We start from the raw sequence: 19,922 nt of genomic DNA on the forward strand, positions 1-19,922 counted from the left end.
ATATGGATTTGGAAATACCTCAATAAAAGTCTTATTCGAAATTTGGAAGCAAATGAGAACAATTAAAGGAAAGGATATAGGACAGGGCTGAAGTTGAGAGAAAAAAAGGAGATCATTTAAGGACGGCTGAAGAATCAAAACCAGCAAAGGACAATGGGTAGTAATTCCAGCACAATTTGAAGTGTTGCAGTCTATGAAAAGAAAGTATTTTAAGCAAGAGTCCTAATATAAGTGGCATATAAATTAAATGTGATAAAGAATATGCTCTAGAATTTTATCTTCCATCATTACACAAAAGAACCTTAACAGCATCTGATGTTTATTGAACAAAGAAAGCATGGACTTCAATAATCTATAAGCCTTTAGAAATTCAACCAAATTTGATAATTTTAAGTTACATTTTTCCCCAGAGCAATATATAATAGCATATCCTATGACATACATATGCGGGCAAGTTTCTTTTCTACCAGTGTGTAGGATAGTTCACATTTCTGATTTCCAAGAGCAATTCTGTTAACAAATTTGTTAAACTGGTTAATACTAATGTTTCAAATATTGGTAGAAAAGTTGGTTAGCTGTGAATAATTAAATCACTTACTCTAAATTAATAAAAGAAGTCGGGATAACACTGTGCAAATCAAAAACATGAGGAGGATTTACTATAAAAGTAGAGAAAAGAAGATACCGTTTAAAAAAATACACAGTATAGTGCTATGTGAATTAATTTCTTACCTTTTGGAGCCGCATGATGTCGCTGTCTACCATGAAGTTATAGCTAGCCAACATTCAGATTTCTTCTATTACTGCATCATTCCCTGACTGTTGAATAATGGCGGACGCAGAAGAAATGGATTAATGAATTCTGGAACATACAGTGTTTTATCTTTATGCGAAAGATCTTCTAATGGAGATAAAACAAGAGGTATTTGACATGGTGTTTACTCCGGACGACAGATTGGGAAAGCAATGTCTGCTCCTCCCGCTTTTGCTCCTCGCAGCTTGGAAGGTGGGGAGCGGTCAGCTCCACTACTCCGTCTCCGAGGAGGCCAAACACGGCACCTTCGTGGGCCGCATCGCTCAGGACCTGGGGTTGGAGCTGGAGGAGTTGGTGCCGCGCCTGTTCCGGGTGGCATCCAAAGACCGCGGGGACCTTCTGGAGGTAAATCTGCAGAATGGCATTTTGTTTGTGAATTCTCGGATCGACCGCGAGGAACTGTGCGGGCGGAGCGCGGAGTGTAGCATCCACCTGGAGGTGATCGTGGACAGGCCGCTGCAGGTTTTCCATGTGGACGTGGAGGTGAGGGACATTAACGACAACCCGCCCTTGTTCCCGGTAGAGGAACAAAGAGTGCTGATTTATGAATCTAGGCTGCCAGATTCTCTGTTTCCACTGGAGGGCGCGTCAGATGCAGATGTTGGCTCAAATTCTATCTTAACCTATAAACTCAGTTTCAGCGAATACTTCGGGCTAGATGTGAAAATAAACAGTGATGACAATAAACAAATTGGGCTCATATTAAAGAAATCGTTGGACAGAGAGGACGCTCCTGCGCACAACTTATTTCTGACAGCCACAGATGGGGGCAAACCTGAGCTCACAGGCACTGTTCAGCTGCTGGTCACAGTGCTGGACGTGAATGATAATGCTCCCACTTTCGAACAGTCTGAATACGAAGTAAGAATATTCGAAAACTCAGACAACGGAACGACAGTTATCAGACTGAATGCTTCTGATCGGGACGAAGGAGTGAATGGGGCAATTTCATACTCTTTTAACAGCCTTGTTCCAACCATGGTTGTTGACCAATTTAGCATAGATCCAAATACGGGAGAAATAGTGATTCGGAATAATTTGGATTTTGAACAAGTAAATTTATACAAAATTCGCATTGACGCTACGGACAAAGGCCACCCTCCTATGGCGGGTCATTGCACCGTTCTAGTGAGAGTTTTGGATAAAAATGATAACGTCCCTGAGATAGCACTGACTTCCTTATCCTTACCGGTACGTGAAGACGCTCAATTCGGTACTGTCATCGCCCTAATAAGCGTGAACGACCTCGATTCAGGTGCCAACGGGCAGGTGACCTGCTCCCTGACACCCCACGTCCCCTTTAAGCTTGTGTCCACCTTCAGGAATTACTATTCGTTGGTGCTGGACAGCGCCCTGGACCGCGAGACCGTGTCGGCCTATGAGCTGGTGGTGACCGCGCGGGACGGGGGCTCCCCTTCGCTGTGGGCCACGGCCAGCCTGTCCGTGGAGGTGGCCGACGTGAACGACAACGCGCCCGCGTTCGCGCAGCCTGAGTACACGGTGTTCGTGAAGGAGAACAACCCGCCTGGCTGTCACATCTTCACTGTGTCAGCGCAGGACGCGGACGCGCATGAAAATGCGCTGGTGTCCTACTCGCTGGTGGAGCGGCGGGTGGGCAATCGCGCGCTGTCGAGCTACGTGTCGGTGCACGCCGAGAGCGGCAAGGTGTACGCGCTGCAGCCGCTGGACCACGAGGAGCTGGAGCTGCTGCAGTTCCAGGTGAGCGCGCGCGACGCGGGCGTGCCGCCTCTGGGCAGCAACGTGACGCTGCAGGTGTTCGTGCTGGACGAGAACGATAACGCGCCGGCGCTGCTGGCGCCTCGAGTGGGTGGTACCGGCGGCGCAGTGAGCGAGCTGGTGCCGCGGTCGGTGGGTGCGGGTTACGTGGTGGCAAAGGTGCGCGCAGTGGACGCTGACTCTGGCTACAATGCGTGGCTTTCGTATGAGCTGCAGCCAGTGGCAAGCAGCGCGCGCATCCCGTTCCGCGTGGGGCTGTACACGGGCGAAATCAGCACGACTCGTGTCCTGGATGAGGTGGACTCTCCGCGCCACCGCCTGCTGGTGCTGGTGAAGGATCACGGTGAGCCGGCGCTGACAATCACGGCCACGGTGCTAGTGTCGCTGGTGGAGAGTGGCCAGGCTCCAAAGGCGTCATCGCGGGCGTCGGTGAGCGCCACGGGCCCGGAGGCGGCGCTGGTGGATGTCAACGTGTACCTGATCATCGCCATCTGTGCAGTATCCAGCCTGCTGGTGCTCATGCTGCTGCTGTACACCGCGCTGCGGTGCTCAGCACCGCCCACCGAGGGCGCGTGCGCGGTGGGCAAGCCCACGCTAGTGTGCTCTAGCGCGGTGGGGAGCTGGTCCTACTCGCAGCAGAGGCGGCAGAAGGTGTGCTCTGGAGAGGGCCCCCCCAAGATGGATCTCATGGCCTTCAGCCCCAGTCTTTCACCTTGTCCTGCTGTGATGAGTAGGACGGAGAATCAGGATTTAAGTGCGGGGAATCAGGAATTAGATGAAGATCATGATGCCAAAGTAAGTGAATTTTCATAATTAACAGTTAATTTTTAATTTAAAATTTATAATTGTTTTCCTCATATTTCTGTTTTTAATTTTTAATTAATTTTACAATATTCACGTTTTCACATCATTCTGTTTTTTATTATAATCTCTTTGCTTCTCTAATATTCATAATTTAAGTGGAATTAGTGATTGCTGTCCACAATCTGCCCCTCAGAATTTTTGTCTTCAAACTCAAAATATATTCTTGGATACATCCTTTTCTGTTGCATTTTAATTCAGATTCATAGTAGTATTTTTTCTGATTAATTATATAAGATTTTCATTTGTTTGCCTTTGAGCTTTAGGATAATTTTTTTCACATATACTCTTTTTTTGATAATATATTGAAATTTGAGCACCATTATATCACTTGTCATTACACTTTTCATTTTAATGTTTTTTTCTGCTAAGACTTTTATTAAGCTAACACTTTGATTTTATCCATTTTGTGTAAGAACTCTAATCATCATATCTGTTTATTTGTGGTTTTTTTAGACTCATGATTCCAGGAGACAATAGTGTTTATTTATTGTCCCTCTTTTAAACTATTGAGGAATAAAGGACAAAACCAATAGTTTTTAGCCTGAATACTTCTGATTGGGATGAAGAAGTGAATAGGGAGATTTCGTACTCTTTAATAAATCTATTTGACTTACGGTTATTGATTTGTTTACTACCAATCTAAATACTGGGAAAATAGTGATTCAAGAGAATTTGGACCTTGTGATCAAGTAAATTTATATGAAAACTGCATTCCTCTGGCATTGCAGCTCTCTTATTTCTGATCAAATTTCATTTGATGGGCTTCCCTTCATGGAGTCTAAATCTATTTTTTCTGTTAATGTTTTTTCATTGTTTCTGTACAGTAATTTAAACTACTATTTTGTGTGCGTGCGTGTGAGTGTGTGTGTGTGTGTGTGTGTGTGAGACAGGGTCTTGCTCTTTCACCCAGACTGGAGTGCAGTGGTGCAATCATGGCTCACATGGCTCGAATTCCTGGGCTCAACAATTCTTCCATCTTAGCCTCCAGAGTAGCTGGGACTACACTCGAGCACCACTGTGCACTCCCTTTTTTTGTAGAGAGAGGGTTTCTCCATGTTGCCCAGGTTGGCCTCAAACTCCTGAGTGCCAGGGATCTGCCTGCCTTGGCCTCCCAAAGTACTAGGATTATAGGTGTGAGCCACAGTTTCTGGCTATTCATTATTTCTTTAAATGAAAAGCAGCAAAAAGTAGTGATTGTGAGTTTTGGTGCTATCCTTCCTTGCCTAAATTCCATCACTACCAATTTTGTTTTGTGGATGGATTATTTCATGTTCCATTTTAGTTTCTCCTGTAAAGTTGGAATGATAAACACTAGTTTCAATGATAGAATTGTCATAAAGTTTTACTAAGTTGATATTGTAAGGTGCTTATAGCCATAATTGCCAACTAGTAAGTGCTTAATAAAATTTGCTACAAGTTTTCCGAAGAGGAAAAGAAAAACTTTATGTCATTTTATGTTAGAAAACTCTCATTATGGATTCCATATTGTTTTTATTTTATGTAAAGATAAATTTTTGTTGTTCATAGTGAGTCCATAATTATCAAATTAATCTGAGATGTCGCTAACATTTTGAATGCCATGTTCTACATTAAAAGTCATTTGAAATGAGTGCTTCAAAGTTGAACATTGAATTAAGACTTGGACAGTGGAAAAGTTTTATGGATTCAAAAGATATTTAACTTGTTGAGTCCTCTGTGATTTCCTGAAGGTGGTTTTAACTTTTTGTGTTGTCCATGTTCCCAGGAAATGTTAGACTACATTAAACTTGAATGGTGTATTCGTCCACATTAAAAGTTGCTCAAGGGCCATTAGAGGACTGAGTTGCAGTTTGAATTCCTTAGTGTGTGCATTTTCCATTCTTGAAATGGCAGAAACCATTAGTAGTGGTGCTTTTTTTTTTGTTTTTTTGTTTTTGTTTTTTTTTTGAGACGGAGTTTCGCTCTTGTTACCCAGGCGGGAATGTAATGGTGCGATCTCGGCTCACCGCAACCTCTGACTCCTGGGTTCAGGCAATTCTCCTGCCTCAGTCTTCTGAGCAGCTGGGATTACAGGCACGCACCACCATGCTCAGCTAATTTTTTTTTTGTATTTTTAGTAGAGACAGGGTTTCACCATGTTGACCAGGATGGTCTCGATCTCTTAACCTCATGATCCACCCGCCTCGGCCTCCCAAAGTGCTGGGATTACAGGCTTGAGCCACCACGCCTGGCCCTTGTGTTTTTTTTAAAAGAAGTACATGATAATCTTTAAGCATTATAATTAATATTGTACTAAAATTAAAAATAAAACTTCCTCTACATACTTGAGTGGCAAAATTGTCTCTGATTATACTAAAGAGCACCATTTGTGTAGATAATGATATCTAACAACCTCAAAACAGCATACTTTCTTAGGAAGTAGAGAACTATAGCGTTGCTAGTGAGTAAATTTTTAAAAAAAATTTCTAGGAGGGTCTCTAAGAGTATCACACTGTGCTTGCTAGGAACCATTGAATTAACAAGACCCAGTCCTTGGCTTCGAATTTAATAGATAAATAAAGATAAGTATCCTACATAAATATGATGATAGTAAAAGGAAGAATATTGTGAGAGGTGCTAGAAAGGTACATGACAGGGTGACTGGAATTGAAAAAAAATCTTGGCCTTCTCCCCTTGTTGAATGAGCCCGTGAAGAGCGATGATGTTTTACTGGTTGTAAAACAGAAAGAGTTTTCCCTGGGAGAAGATGGAGACTAATCGGTATTCTTGAGAAGAGAGTAATTTAAGTAAATGAGTACGCAGAAAAATCCAAATGTACCTAGAAACAAGAAATAGTCCACTTTGGGTAAAGCACATGGTTCCTAAAAGAGAGAGTGTGAGATAAAGCAAGACCATATGAGAAAAACCTTTAAGCTAACCTTGAGTACTAGACAAGTAATTTTGACACTCTTCAAAAGTCATTTGAAGGCTGTCAAAAAGTGTGAAGCAATAGGAATAAAGTGTTTCAGGAAGGCGACTGCAAGGATTAAATGAAGGATGAATGAAATTAGAATGGACAGGTTACAAAATAAGGAGACACTGCAATACTCCAGGAGAGCAGCAATTATAAAAGCTTATTTAGGAAAGCATCTGAATACAGACATAATTATTTTACATGCCATTGGGAACATTGGATGAAACATTCGAGAAAACTAACGCTGTAAAGTAGATCCAAAAAGGATGAAATACCTCAAGACTTGATCGAAGGGCTGCTCTATGTATGATGGGTGAGCACTGAAATTTATCTAATAAAATAGACATATTATAAAAGAAATAACATAAATCATATTTGAGATTGTAAAAACAGGCTTGTATTCATAATACACAAGTGTTCAAAAGGATAGAATGAGGAAACAAATATAAAATCATGAACTCTTAAAACAATATATATATAGATTCTGCTATAGTGAAAAATTCAGAATACTTCTTTCTCAAAAAGTTCACATGATACAAATTCTTCCCTTTCAAAGATTCCCCCAAAACTTCTCTTGTTTTGTTTTCCCAAGAAAAGCATCTGGATAGTTAAAGAACACACACACACACACACACACACACACACACACACATCTTTCTAAGTTTCTCTTTCATCAATCAGTAGATTCTTGAGATCCTGGGTCTGCAAAAGAGTACAGGATTGTTCCTAACAAGGGACATTGAATCAAGAATATGAAGTTTGCTGGGATCTAGACCAAATGAATTTAAACTTGCGGTTGTTTAGATTCATTTTGTCACGTGGGGTTCTCCCTTTATTTAAAACTGTATGAAAAAAAAGTTTAAGGCGTGAAGAAGCTACAGTTATGGTCATACTAAATATTAAAAAATCATCAGTCACCTAAGAATGCCTCTGACAAGCATGCAAAATGCTATTTTAACCTTTAACAACAATGAAGAAAAAATTTAGAGGTTGAAATAAAACTTTTCATCCGATTAATAGTTTGTAATTCTTACTTACTATTTGGGCCACATGATGTCGCTCTTTACCGCAAATTCTTTCATAATCAACAAAAGGAAGTCATTCCTTTTCGCACTGGAAAGACGCTCCACTCTCTTTCACTCCTTGGATGCACGACAATGGCCACACATCGAGATTGAAATGAAGAGATAAAAACATTCCTATAAATTCGGAGGCAAGCCTTGCTGACTAGAAAAAAACGCCAATAATTTGAAATGGTGTTCCCGAGTGGTTACGACCCAGGGGGCCGACATCTGCTGCTGTTTATTATAATTCTAGCAGCTTGGGAGGCGGGAAGAGGTCAGCTTCACTACTCAGTTCCGGAGGAGGCTAAACACGGCACCTTCGTGGGCCGCATCGCGCAGGACCTGGGGCTGGAGTTGGCGGAGCTGGTGCCGCGCCTGTTCCGGGTGGTGTGCAAATTCCGTGGGGACCTTCTGGAGGTAAATCTGCAGAACGGCATCTTGTTTGTGAATTCTCGGATCGACCGCGAGGAGCTGTGCGGGCGGAGCGCGGAGTGCAGCATCCACCTGGAGGTGATCGTGGACAGGCCGCTGCAGGTTTTCCATGTGGACGTGGAGGTGAGGGACATTAACGACAACCCGCCCTTGTTCCCAGCGACACAAAAGAATCTGTTCATCGCGGAATCCAGGCCGATTGACTCTCGGTTTCCACTAGAGGGCGCGTCCGATGCAGATATCGGGGTGAACGCCCTGCTCTCTTACAGACTGACCCCCAATGAATATTTCTCTCTGGACGTGCCAACCAGCAACCAGCAGGTAAAACCTCTTGGACTTGTATTACGGAAACCTCTAGACAGAGAAGAAACTCCGGAGCTTCATTTATTGCTTACAGCCACCGATGGAGGCAAGCCTGAACTGACTGGCACCGTTCAGTTACTCGTCACAGTGCTGGACGTCAATGACAATGCCCCAGTGTTCGACAGAACCCTCTATACGGTGAAATTACCAGAAAACGTTTCTATCGGAACGCTGGTGATTAACCCCAATGCCTCAGATTTAGACGAAGGCTTGAATGGGGATATTATTTACTCCTTCTCCAGTGATGTTTCACCAGATATAAAATCCAAGTTCCACATGGACCCCGTAAGCGGAGCAATCACAGTGATAGGACATATGGATTTTGAGGAAAGTAGAGCACACAAGATCCCGGTAGAGGCTGTGGATAAAGGTTTCCCACCACTGGCTGGCCATTGTACAGTTCTTGTGGAAGTTGTGGATGTTAATGACAATGCTCCACAGTTGACTCTCACTTCCCTGTCTCTCCCTATCTCAGAGGACGCCCAGCCAGGTACAGTCATCACATTGATTAGCGTGTTTGACCAAGATTTTGGAGTAAACGGGCAGGTGACCTGCTCCCTGACGCCCTATGTCCCCTTCAAGCTGGTATCCACTTTCAAGAATTACTATTCGTTGGTGCTGGACAGTGCCCTGGACCGCGAGAGCGTGTCGGCCTATGAGCTGGTGGTGACCGCACGGGACGGGGGCTCCCCTTCGCTGTGGGCCACGGCCAGCGTGTCCGTGGAGGTGGCCGACGTGAACGACAACGCGCCGACGTTCTCACAGCCCGAGTACACGGTGTTCGTGAAGGAGAACAACCCGCCTGGCTGCCACATCTTCACTGTGTCGGCTCAGGACGCGGACGTGCAGGAGAACGCGCTGGTGTCCTACTCGCTGGTGGAGCGGCGGGTGGGCGATCGCGCGCTGTCAAGCTACGTGTCGGTGCACGCGGAGAGCGGCAAGGTGTACGCGCTGCAGCCGCTGGACCACGAGGAGCTGGAGCTGCTGCAGTTCCAGGTGAGCGCGCGCGACGCGGGCGTGCCGCCTCTGGGCAGCAACGTGACGCTGCAGGTGTTCGTGCTGGATGAGAATGACAATGCGCCGGCGCTGCTGGCGCCTCGAGTGGGTGGCACTGGTGGCGCTGTGAGCGAGCTCGTGCCGCGGTCTGTGGGCACCGGTCATGTGGTGGCGAAGGTACGTGCAGTTGACGCTGACTCAGGCTACAACGCGTGGCTTTCATACGAATTGCAACCGGTGGCGGCTGGCGCGCGCATCCCGTTCCGCGTGGGGCTATATACTGGCGAGATCAGCACGACACGAGCCCTAGACGAGACGGATGCACCGCGCCACCACCTTCTGGTGCTGGTGAAGGACCACGGGGAGCCCTCGCTGACAGCCACGGCCACTGTGCTGGTGTCGCTGGTGGAAAGTGGCCAGGCGCCAAAGGCATCGTCGCGGGCATCGGTGGGCGTTGCAGGCCCTCAGACCACACTGGTCGATGTCAACGTGTACCTGATCATCGCCATCTGCGCTGTTTCCAGTCTGTTGGTGCTTACCCTGCTGCTGTACACTGCGCTGCGCTGCTCAGTGCCGTCCTCCGAGGGCACATGTGGTCTGGTAAAGCCTACTCTGGTGTGCTCCAGCGCGGTGGGGAGTTGGTCATTCTCACAGCAGAGACGGCAGAGGGTGTGCTCTGGGGAGGGCCCACACAAGACTGACCTCATGGCCTTCAGTCCAAGCCTTCCTCAGGGTCCCTCCTCTACAGACAACGTGAGTCATAAATAATCTTGTCTCCTTAAAATTTATTTTATAATTTATTTTTTGTTGATAGCTTTATATATAATTATGTTTTAGTGCTATGCTGTATTTGCACTAATTATTTGGAATTACATTTAATATATACTTTTGTTTTTGGATATGTAATACTGTAGATCAAAATCTATGGTTTATGTTGGTTACTCTATTTTTGGAGGAGGACTTCGCTAACTGGAACAATGGATTCACCTTTCTTCTTTAGTGTATTTACACAATTAAATGTTTACATATCCATATTTTGATAGTTAATATTTATAAATGCTGTAGTAAACTAATTTCAATATATATTTTACCTAATATTTATTCTATGTATTGTCCTCATTTTATGAAATATACATGTGTCAAAATCCTCTGTTCAATTTTGCCTTTTTATCTGTAGTCTAGAACTTGAATTTAAAAAATTTCTTTTACATCAATTTATCTTCTTTTTATCATATTTGTTTAGTACTGACTTCTTTTTAACTTTGTTAAATGTATTTGCCATGCTTATGATGAATTAATATGAACAATTTAAAAACAGTTTAAATGACAGTTTAATAGTATTTTTTATTTTGTTTCTTGTTGGTATAAGAAATATATTCACATTCAAAATTTCAGAGTCAAATCTAATACATAGAGAAAAATCTCCTTGCCTCCTCCAACCCCAAACCATTCACTTTACCTTTCTGAATTTCTGAATCAGTTTTAGTTTTTTTGAATATATTCCAAGATTATTGCCAAATTATAAATATATGTGTATATTTACAATCGCCAAATTGTAAATAGCCTATATATATATTTTGGAATTTGCCCCTTCTTCCTTTCCTCTCTTCTCTTCTCTTCTCCTCTCCTCTCTTCTCCTTTCCTTTCTTTTCTCTTTTTTTAGACAGGGTCTCACTTCATCATCTAGGATGCTGAAATGCAGTGGCAGGATTATAGGTCACTGAAACCTGGAAGTCCTGGGCTCACAGGATCCTCCCACCTCAGCCTCTGGAGTAGCTGGGACTACAGTCTGTGTCATCGTGCCTGGATAATTTTATTTTATTTTTGTAGCGATGGGGTGGAGTCTTGGTTTTCAGACTGGTCTTGAACTCCTGGCTTTAAGCTATCCTCCTACTTTGGCCTCTCAAAGTGCTGGGATTACAGACATGAGCAATCACACCCAGCCTGCCTTTTGTCTTTCCATTTTTCCTTTTTAAAGGGAAGTGATTACAGTAGAAACCTACCCTTCTGCACTTTTTGTTTTCCCACTTTAAATTATATATATATATATATTTTTTTTTTTAGAAGAGTTTCACTCTGTCACCAAAGCTGGAGTGCAGTGGCGCGATCTTGGCTCAGTGCAATCTCTGCCTCTCAGGTTCAAGCTATTGTCATGCCTCAGTCTCCCAAGTAGCTGGGATTACAGACACTGGCCAACATGCCGGGCTAATTTCTTTTTGTATTTTTCGTAGAGACAGAGTTTCACCATGTTGCCCCGGCTGGTCTCAAACTCGGGCTCAAGTGATCTGCCTGCCTTGGCCTTCCAAAGTGCTGGGATTATAGGCATGAGCCACAGCCTCCAGCCAAAATTATATATTGGGATTTGTGTCATATTTTTTCATTAGAGCTTCCTCCTTTTTGATGATTTGCTTTTTTATTTTAAAAAATATTTGCATCTTAATTTGTTGTACAGATATGTCATTATTTATTCACCCGGTCTGTATTATGGACATTAATGAAACAATAACTGAGTCATCCAGACTCTTAAAATTTTTACAAATACTTTGGTTGGTTAAAAAAGTGATAGTTAAGTGGGCGTGGTGGCACACACCTCTAATCCCAGCATTTCAGGAGGCAGAGGCAGGCAGGAGCATTGCCTGAGTCTAGGAGTTTGAGACCAGCTTGTGCATCTTTTGTAGAGACTCTGTCTCTAGAAAAAAATATAAAAAATTAGCTGTGCATGATGATGCATGTCTGTATTTCAGCCACTCAGGAGGCTGAGGTGGGAGGATCACTTGAGCCTGGGAGGTCCAAGCTGCATTTATCATGCTGCTGAACTCCAGCCTAGGTTACAGAGCAAGATCTTGCCTCAAAAATAAAATAAAGTAAAATAAAAACTCAGAACCGATGGTCAATTTTCACTGTTCATAATATTCCAATATACTTCAGGACATTATTTTAGGATATGTTACTGTTTTCAATGTGAATAAGGGTAGAGGTACTACAAAGTCAAAAACCTGTTTGATAATCAATAGAATTATTTACCATTGAGCAGTAGTATGTTAACCATAAGCAGACCAAGTTTGCTTCTCTTGTTGAAAGAGTATTTGCTTGTGAGGAGAAATCTATAAATATCTTTGACTTTCAAGATGGTCATTGTAATTCTGTTTTTATTACTTTGTTATTTTCCTTTTATGCTTACATATATATGTATTTAAAACCATCCTAGCATATTATTAAGAAAGTTTTAAATATCCTGCTTATTCTGGGAAATATTTGAAGTTGATAAGGGATCCTCCTTAGCCACCCAAACTGTATTCACCAATTATTATTATTATTATATTTAATAACCTGGGCTGCACTCTGTAGCCCAGGTTGCAGTGCAGTGGCACAATCTGGGCTCACTGCAACCTCTGTCTCCTGGGTTCAAATGATCTTTTTATGGCAGCCTCCCAAGTTGCTGGGACTATAGGCACACAAAACCATGCCCAACTAATTTTTGTATTTTTTTTTGTAGAGATGGGGTCTTACCATGTTGCCCAGGCTGGTCTCAAACTCATGAGACACTGAGTAATGCTGTTTTCTTTACAAACTGTTACTATTTAGAATCAACTACGAAGATAGTTTTTGTGTAAATATTGTGAGGAAAAATTTAAATCATTTCACAGAAAATGCCATTATTCACCTTTCCTATTTTACCTAATTTTTTTTGGTAACAATTCTGTAGAAATTCAGAGGAGCTCTTAATCACCTACAATGAAGGCATTCATGATGAATCCATGGAGAATTTACTTTTGAGGTGGACTTTGAAAGATGAATAGAATTTTGACAGATAAAGATGAAGGAATAGAAGAAAAACTTTGAATAAAGAATGTGCCAAGAAAGAGACAACATATTTCCTGTAAAGTATGACTCATATTGGAAAGTGGTTAACCTTAGCACCGAGGAGATTGGCTCATGCTCACATTGCCTATCTCCCAGATGGAAGTCTAATGTCTTGATAATTGGTCAAGAGAAAGATAAACTTGCTGAAGATTTTAGTGCAATCTAGTGAAAAAGCTGTACTAATAAAGGCAAAAATTATCACACATGAAAGGAGAGATGGGATGTATACAAACTTTGAGTATGGTAGGCAAGGGAGAAGTCATAAAAATGTATATGAGTAAGTGTGGAGAATGGCCATGCTATAAAAATTGTGAGTTTTTAATTATTTGGGTTTTGAGTGACTATTGATTAGATATTCTTTTAATTTTGGTCAGCTCATTTTCTAGGCAATGTTAGGGTATCAGGTAAAAATGCCACGTAGAAATGAAAATGAGGGTTGTAGATATGGAGTTAAGAATACTTCAAGTAACAGGCTAGTTTGAAGCCCTGGAAATAGAAAAATTAAATAAAAAGATTGGGGAAAAATATTGAAGGCATATATATGGAAAATATCCACATTTTGGAGCAGAAGAAAGACAAAGAACTAACAAACAAGCCAATGGTGGAAATACTACTAGAGTTTGGCATGTCAGAGAAATCATAACGGAAAATGTTTTAAGTGAGAGGCTTAATTTAACAACCTATAGAGATATCGAGAAATAGTGTAAAGAATATGCACATATTTTTATTACATTAGTAAATAAAACTGATAGGTAATTTGACATTTATTGAATAAAGAAAAGCAGAAATTTAACAATAATCCACAAGAAGATAAATATAGAAAAGTTAGAATTATATGCTCACCTCAGAGTAATATATACCACTGTTTCTGGTGACCAAGTAAATATTAATGCATTTCTTCCACACGAAACTATGGAGGATAGTTTACATTTCTGATATCGATGACATACAGGTCATACTGAAATGTATTATTAATTGATATAATATTTAAAACATTGGGAAGAAACTCCTTTCCTTATGAAGAAAGAAATCCAAGTTGAAACTAATGTAAGGAGCCGGATGGTATGAATGCCTCTGCAGTAGATAAAGTTAAGGATTTACTATTAAAGCATGATAAAGAAATAGAAAGTGCATAAAAGAACCCAAATATCGCGGAAGTAATTCATGTAATCATTACCTTTTGAAGCCACATGATGTCGCTGTCTACCAAGAAGTTCCGTTTAGCCAAGGTTCAACGTCGTTCCTCTGAGAGCATCTGTCTAAAGGCCGAACAATGGCAGATGCAGCGGAATTGGATTAAAAGACTCTGGAAAGTATAATCGTTCATCTTTATATTGAGATAAGATTTTCTGATAGGAAACGACTATTTAACATGGTTTATCACTGGCGAGTAAACCTGAGATCCTGGAGACTACTACTCTCGCTTCTGCTCCTTGCAGCCTGGAAGGTGGGGTGCGGTCAGCTCCATTACTCCGTCTCCGAGGAGGCCAAACACGGCACATTCGTGGGCCGCATCGCGCAGGACCTGGGGCTGGAGCTGACGGAGCTGGTGCCACGCCTGTTCCGGGTGGCGTCCAAAACACACGGGGATTTACTGGAGGTAAATCTGCAGAATGGCATTTTGTTTGTGAATTCTCGGATCGATCGCGAGGAGCTGTGCGGGCGGAGCGCGGAGTGCAGCATCCACCTGGAGGTGATCGTGGACAGACCGCTGCAGGTTTTCCATGTGGACGTGGAGGTGAGGGACATTAACGACAATCCGCCAGTGTTCCCGGTAAAAGAACAAAAGCTGTTTATTTCAGAATCCAGAATGCCAGAATCTCGGTTTCCGCTAGAGGGCGCGTCCGATGCAGATATTGGAGCTAACTCCGTGTTGACATACAGACTTAGCTCTCATGATTACTTCATACTAGATGTGAATTCAAAGAACGACGAGAATAAGCTGGTTGAACTTGTATTAAGGAAATCGTTGGACAGAGAGGACGCTCCTGCGCACAACTTATTTCTGACAGCCACAGATGGGGGCAAACCTGAGCTCACAGGCACTGTTCAGCTGCTGGTCACAGTGCTGGACGTGAATGATAATGCTCCCACTTTCGAACAGTCTGAATACGAAGTAAGAATATTCGAAAACTCAGACAACGGAACGACAGTTATCAGACTGAATGCTTCTGATCGGGACGAAGGAGTGAATGGGGCAATTTCATACTCTTTTAACAGCCTTGTTCCAACCATAGTTGTTGACCAATTTAGCATAGATCCAAATACGGGAGAAATGGTGATTCGGGGTAATTTGGATTTTGAACAGGTAAATTTATACAAAATTCGCATTGACGCTACGGACAAAGGCCACCCTCCTATGGCGGGTCATTGCACCGTTCTAGTGAGAGTTTTGGATAAAAATGATAACGTCCCTGAGATAGCATTGACTTCCTTATCCTTGCCGGTACGTGAAGACGCTCAATTCGGTACTGTCATCGCCCTAATAAACGTGAACGACCTCGATTCAGGTGCCAACGGGCAGGTGATCTGCTCCCTGACGCCACACGTCCCCTTCAAGCTGGTGTCCACCTTCAAGAATTACTATTCGTTGGTGCTGGACAGCGCCCTGGACCGTGAGAGCGTGTCAGCCTATGAGCTGGTAGTGACTGCGCGGGACGGGGGCTCCCCTTCGCTGTGGGCCACGGCCAGCGTGTCGGTGGAGGTGGCCGACGTGAACGACAACGCGCCAGCGTTCGCGCAGCCCGAGTACACGGTGTTCGTGAAGGAGAACAACCCGCCGGGCTGCCACATCTTCACTGTGTCGGCGCAGGACGCGGATGCGCAGGAGAACGCGCTGGTGTCCTACTCGCTGGTGGAGCGGCGGGTGGGCGATCGCGCGCTGTCGAGCTACGTGTCGGTGCACGCGGAGAGCGGCAAGGTGTACGCGCTACAGCCGTTGGACCACGAGGAGCTGGAGCTGCTACAGTTCCAGGTGAGCGTGCGCGACGCGGGCGTGCCGCCTCTGGGCAGCAACGTGACGCTGCAGGTGTTCGTGCTGGACGAGAACGATAACGCGCCGGCGCTGCTGGCGCCTCGAGTGGGTGGTACCGGCGGCGCAGTGAGCGAGCTGGTGCCGCGGTCGGTGGGTGCAGGTCATGTGGTGGCGAAGGTGCGCGCAGTGGACGCTGACTCTGGCTACAATGCGTGGCTTTCGTATGAGCTGCAGCCAGCGGCAAGCAGCGCACGCATTCCGTTTCGCGTGGGGCTGTACACGGGCGAGATCAGCACAACTCGTGTCCTGGACGAAGCGGACTCTCCGCGCCACTGCCTGCTGGTGCTGGTGAAGGATCACGGTGAGCCGGCGCTGACGGCCACGGCCACGGTGCTGGTGTCGCTGGTGGACAGCAGCCAGGCTCCAAAGGCGTTGTCCAGGGCGTTGGCTGGCGCTGTGGGTCCTGAAGCTGCGCTGGTGGATGTCAACGTGTACCTGATCATCGCCATCTGCGCTGTGTCCAGCCTGCTGGTGCTCACGCTGCTGCTATACACTGCGCTGCGGTGCTCAGGGCCGCCCACCGAGGGCAAGGGCCCAGCGGGCAAGCCCACTCTCGTGTGCTCCAGTGCTGTGGGGAGCTGGTCGCACTCGCAGCAAAGGCGGCAGAGGGCGTGCTCTGGGGAGGAGGCACCCAAGACGGACCTCATGGCCTTCAGCCCCAGCCTTCCTCCTGATCTGGGATCAGTTGACGTAGCCGAACAGCAAGATTTAAATGTTGCTCATGGCCTCAAAGTAAGTTCATTTAAATTTAGAACTTATAAATTCTATTTGCCGAAATTATAATAACTTTAAAAGTATTTCATATTTATTTTTCTCTGTATTTTATAGTGAAAATTTAAACATTGTTTCAGTTTTTAGAAACCTTTTATAATTAATAGAATTTTTCAGTGACATAATACAGTATTAATCATTCTCTACAAGTTGTGTCTATCTCGAAACTCAAGTTATGATTGGATCATTTCTTTTTTTTTACTGAATATTTATTTTGGCCCGCCTTACAGCCCTCTTTTCTAAACAATACTCTAATGACTCCAGTATATTTGGGTCTTTGGTGAGCATATTCCCCCAAAGTTGTCCTTGTGCACTGAACTCTTCATCTTACTCTATATGCTGTACTTTGAAATTTATGTTTTAAATATTATGTTGTTCTTATATTTACTTTTATTCACTTTAATATCTCCGTTTATTCATCTTATTATCTGACTTTTTAGTGTCTGGCAGTCGCAAATATTTTTTGTGTTTCACTATTGCCATTTTAAGCAGTGTAGTGATAAAATACAGAATAATAGTGTTTTTCAAAATTTGATGTTTCATATTCTTCCTAATTTTATTATAAACTAGTTAAAAAGTAAGATCAAAGAAGGAGCAGATTTGTAATGCTTCTTTTAATTAATTGTTATTTAGACCATTTAACTATTTGGAGACATGTTTTTTTATTCTACATGAATTTTTACAGTGGTGCTGTCAGCAACTTAACAGTTTTTTGAGCCTCTATGTTGAGAAAATGATTTCTTTAGTCTGGGAAATATCGTCTAAACTCTAATCATTCAATTCATTATTTGCGAGTTGGAATATTACCAATAATATTTCACATTAAAGTGACATTTCATATATGGCTTAGAAAAATATTTTCATCAGAAAAACTATACATGGCAATTCCATTCTTGCAAGCCAGTCATATAATTTATAAATCTTTATTATACAGAATATTTGGGATTGTCATGGCTCATTAGTTCATGTAAAAATATTTAGCATTATGGGACAAATCTTTGAAAAATCCAAGATACTTTACTTTGGTGTCTTTCAACCTTTTCTTTCTTTTTGTTCTTCTTGTCTTTTTACCTTTGCTTCTTGTGACTGTTTGACTTACCTTGATATTAAATACCCATTAGACTGAGCATATTGCTTTTGAGGGAATGGTGGAACTCGATGGAAGGGAATGAAGGATTTCTGGGACTCTGAATTCTTGTAGTTTGTTATCTGTGTCATTTTAAACCTTTTAATGACTTATGAAACAGTAATGTAATCATTTATGAGCATATTTTATCCTCCTTGTCCAACTGAAGGTAACCTCAAAGCGGAATTATTTTGCAGTTGATTTTACAGTTCTCTTAATGCCTGTCCATGCTTAGCATTTTATTTGACTGTTAGAACACATTATATAACAACAAATTGTTTACATTTTAGTCCTTTAAGAACTTTAAAAATTATGCTTGCCAGGCATAGTGGCTCACACCTGTAGCCCCAGCACTTTTGGGAAAGTGAGGTGGGAGGATCACCTGAGGTCAGGCGTTCAAGACCAGCCTGACCAACATGGTGAAACCCTGTCTCTACTAAAAATACAAAATTAGCAGGGCATGGTGAAACATGCCTGCAATCCCAGTTACTTGGGAAGCTGAGTCAGGAGAATTGCTGGAACCTGGGGGGCGGAGGTCGTGGTGAGTGCAGTCACGCCATTGTACTCCAGCCTGTGCAACAGGAGTGAAACTCCATTAAAAAAAAAAAAAAAGCTTATCTTTATTATCTTGTTTGAATAGCACGTGTAGTTTTTCCTTTGTGAAAGTAATATTATCTATTCTGTCTATGTCTACCTGGTTCTCAGGTATTACTTTAATTACTGAAATCTCATAAACATTTAATTGACTTTTACAAAATATCATAAATAGGAGGATTCTTCCCACCACCTAGCATTGTATTTGGCAACTTCTCATTTAGTTTTGTGTCCTCAACTCTCTACTTGATATATAAATTAGGGGTTGTGCTTTTTAACCTATTTCTTGTACATTAATACTTTTCACTATTCTAATTATGATGATGCTTTTAGCTATTAAGTATTTCTAAAATTGAAATGTGTCAGTAGTTAGTTATTAAGTACTGTGGATTCTGAAGCTCTCTAAATCAAGTCCTCCATTTACCAATTTTTGTATGTGTAGCCTTTGGTGAAGGATTTGTTATTCAGGTCCTTGGCTTTATATGTTTGCGTGATAAATGTGAATTCTACTGAATACATTTTTTTGTATCAAGTAAGTTAATAGTTTTAAATTATTAATATTAAATTCTGGCAAGTGATAGGTATACAATAAAATTTAGTCATTATCATTCTGAAGAGGAAAAAAAGTTAATGGTTGCAAAAAAGAAACCTAAAATGTCAGAAAGTCATTATGGCCTTCCATATTAATCTTATTTTATGTAAAAATTATATTTTATAAAGTCATTTTTAGATTAACCTAGGATGTGTCAATACTTTGAATGTTGTGTGGTAGAATGAAAAAAATCTGAACGTTATTATGAGTTTAGGAAAGTCAAGTTAACACCATCTATGTGGAAAAAATTTTTTTTTCAAAAAGTTAAAGTCCTTGCAAGGAATATGTAGACTATCTTACATTGATAGTTGTATGTTTCCCATACTTAAAAGTTGCTTGAGATCCTGCAGAGGGCTGATTAGGTGTTTGAGACCTTTGTATTTTTTTTTTCCATTAATAGTATTTTTCTTAAAATGTGATACACAATGTTCTGATGATTATTTAAAGTTAATTTATGTTGTAGTTCTATGAATTAAGCAAACCATTGATATAGAGTGTTGTAGAATAGTATTTTATTTTTATTATTTTGGGGCGGGGGGACAGAGCCTCGCTCTGTTGCTTAGGCTGGAGTGCAGTGGTGCAATCTCAGCTCACTGCAACCTCCGCCTCCTGGGTTCAAGCAATTATCCTCCCTCAGCCTCCCAAGTAGCTGAGATTATAGGTGCCCACCACCACACCCAGCTAATTTTTTGTAGTTTTAGTAGAGACAGGGTTTCACCATGTTAGCCAGGATAGCCTC

The 19,922-nt window shown here is 42.4% G+C and overlaps 1 protein-coding gene across 8 annotated transcripts in view; it reads left to right on the forward strand.

Moving 5' to 3' along the window:
- The window catches only part of LOC100398424 (protocadherin alpha-C2), a 211,453-nt gene that overhangs the window by 19,712 nt on the left and 171,819 nt on the right, over positions 1–19,922 (forward strand). For 2 of the 8 annotated variants that reach the window (XM_054252554.2, XM_035286225.3), the window contains exon 1: positions 818–3,346. The exons of 2 other annotated variants lie outside the window; for them this stretch is intronic. In XM_054252554.2, the coding sequence (XP_054108529.1) occupies positions 905–3,346 (2,442 nt within the window). In that variant the 5' untranslated portion in view covers positions 818–904. Of the gene's footprint in view, positions 1–817; positions 3,347–7,485; positions 9,956–14,302; positions 16,833–19,922 lie in introns of those variants that run through there. 4 more of the 8 variants (XM_078361027.1, XM_035286298.3, XM_054252555.2 and 1 more) reach the window with 2 other exon arrangements.

Source organism: Callithrix jacchus, chromosome 2 (genome assembly GCF_049354715.1).
Source record: "Callithrix jacchus isolate 240 chromosome 2, calJac240_pri, whole genome shotgun sequence".
Lineage (NCBI taxonomy): Eukaryota > Metazoa > Chordata > Mammalia > Primates > Cebidae > Callithrix > Callithrix jacchus.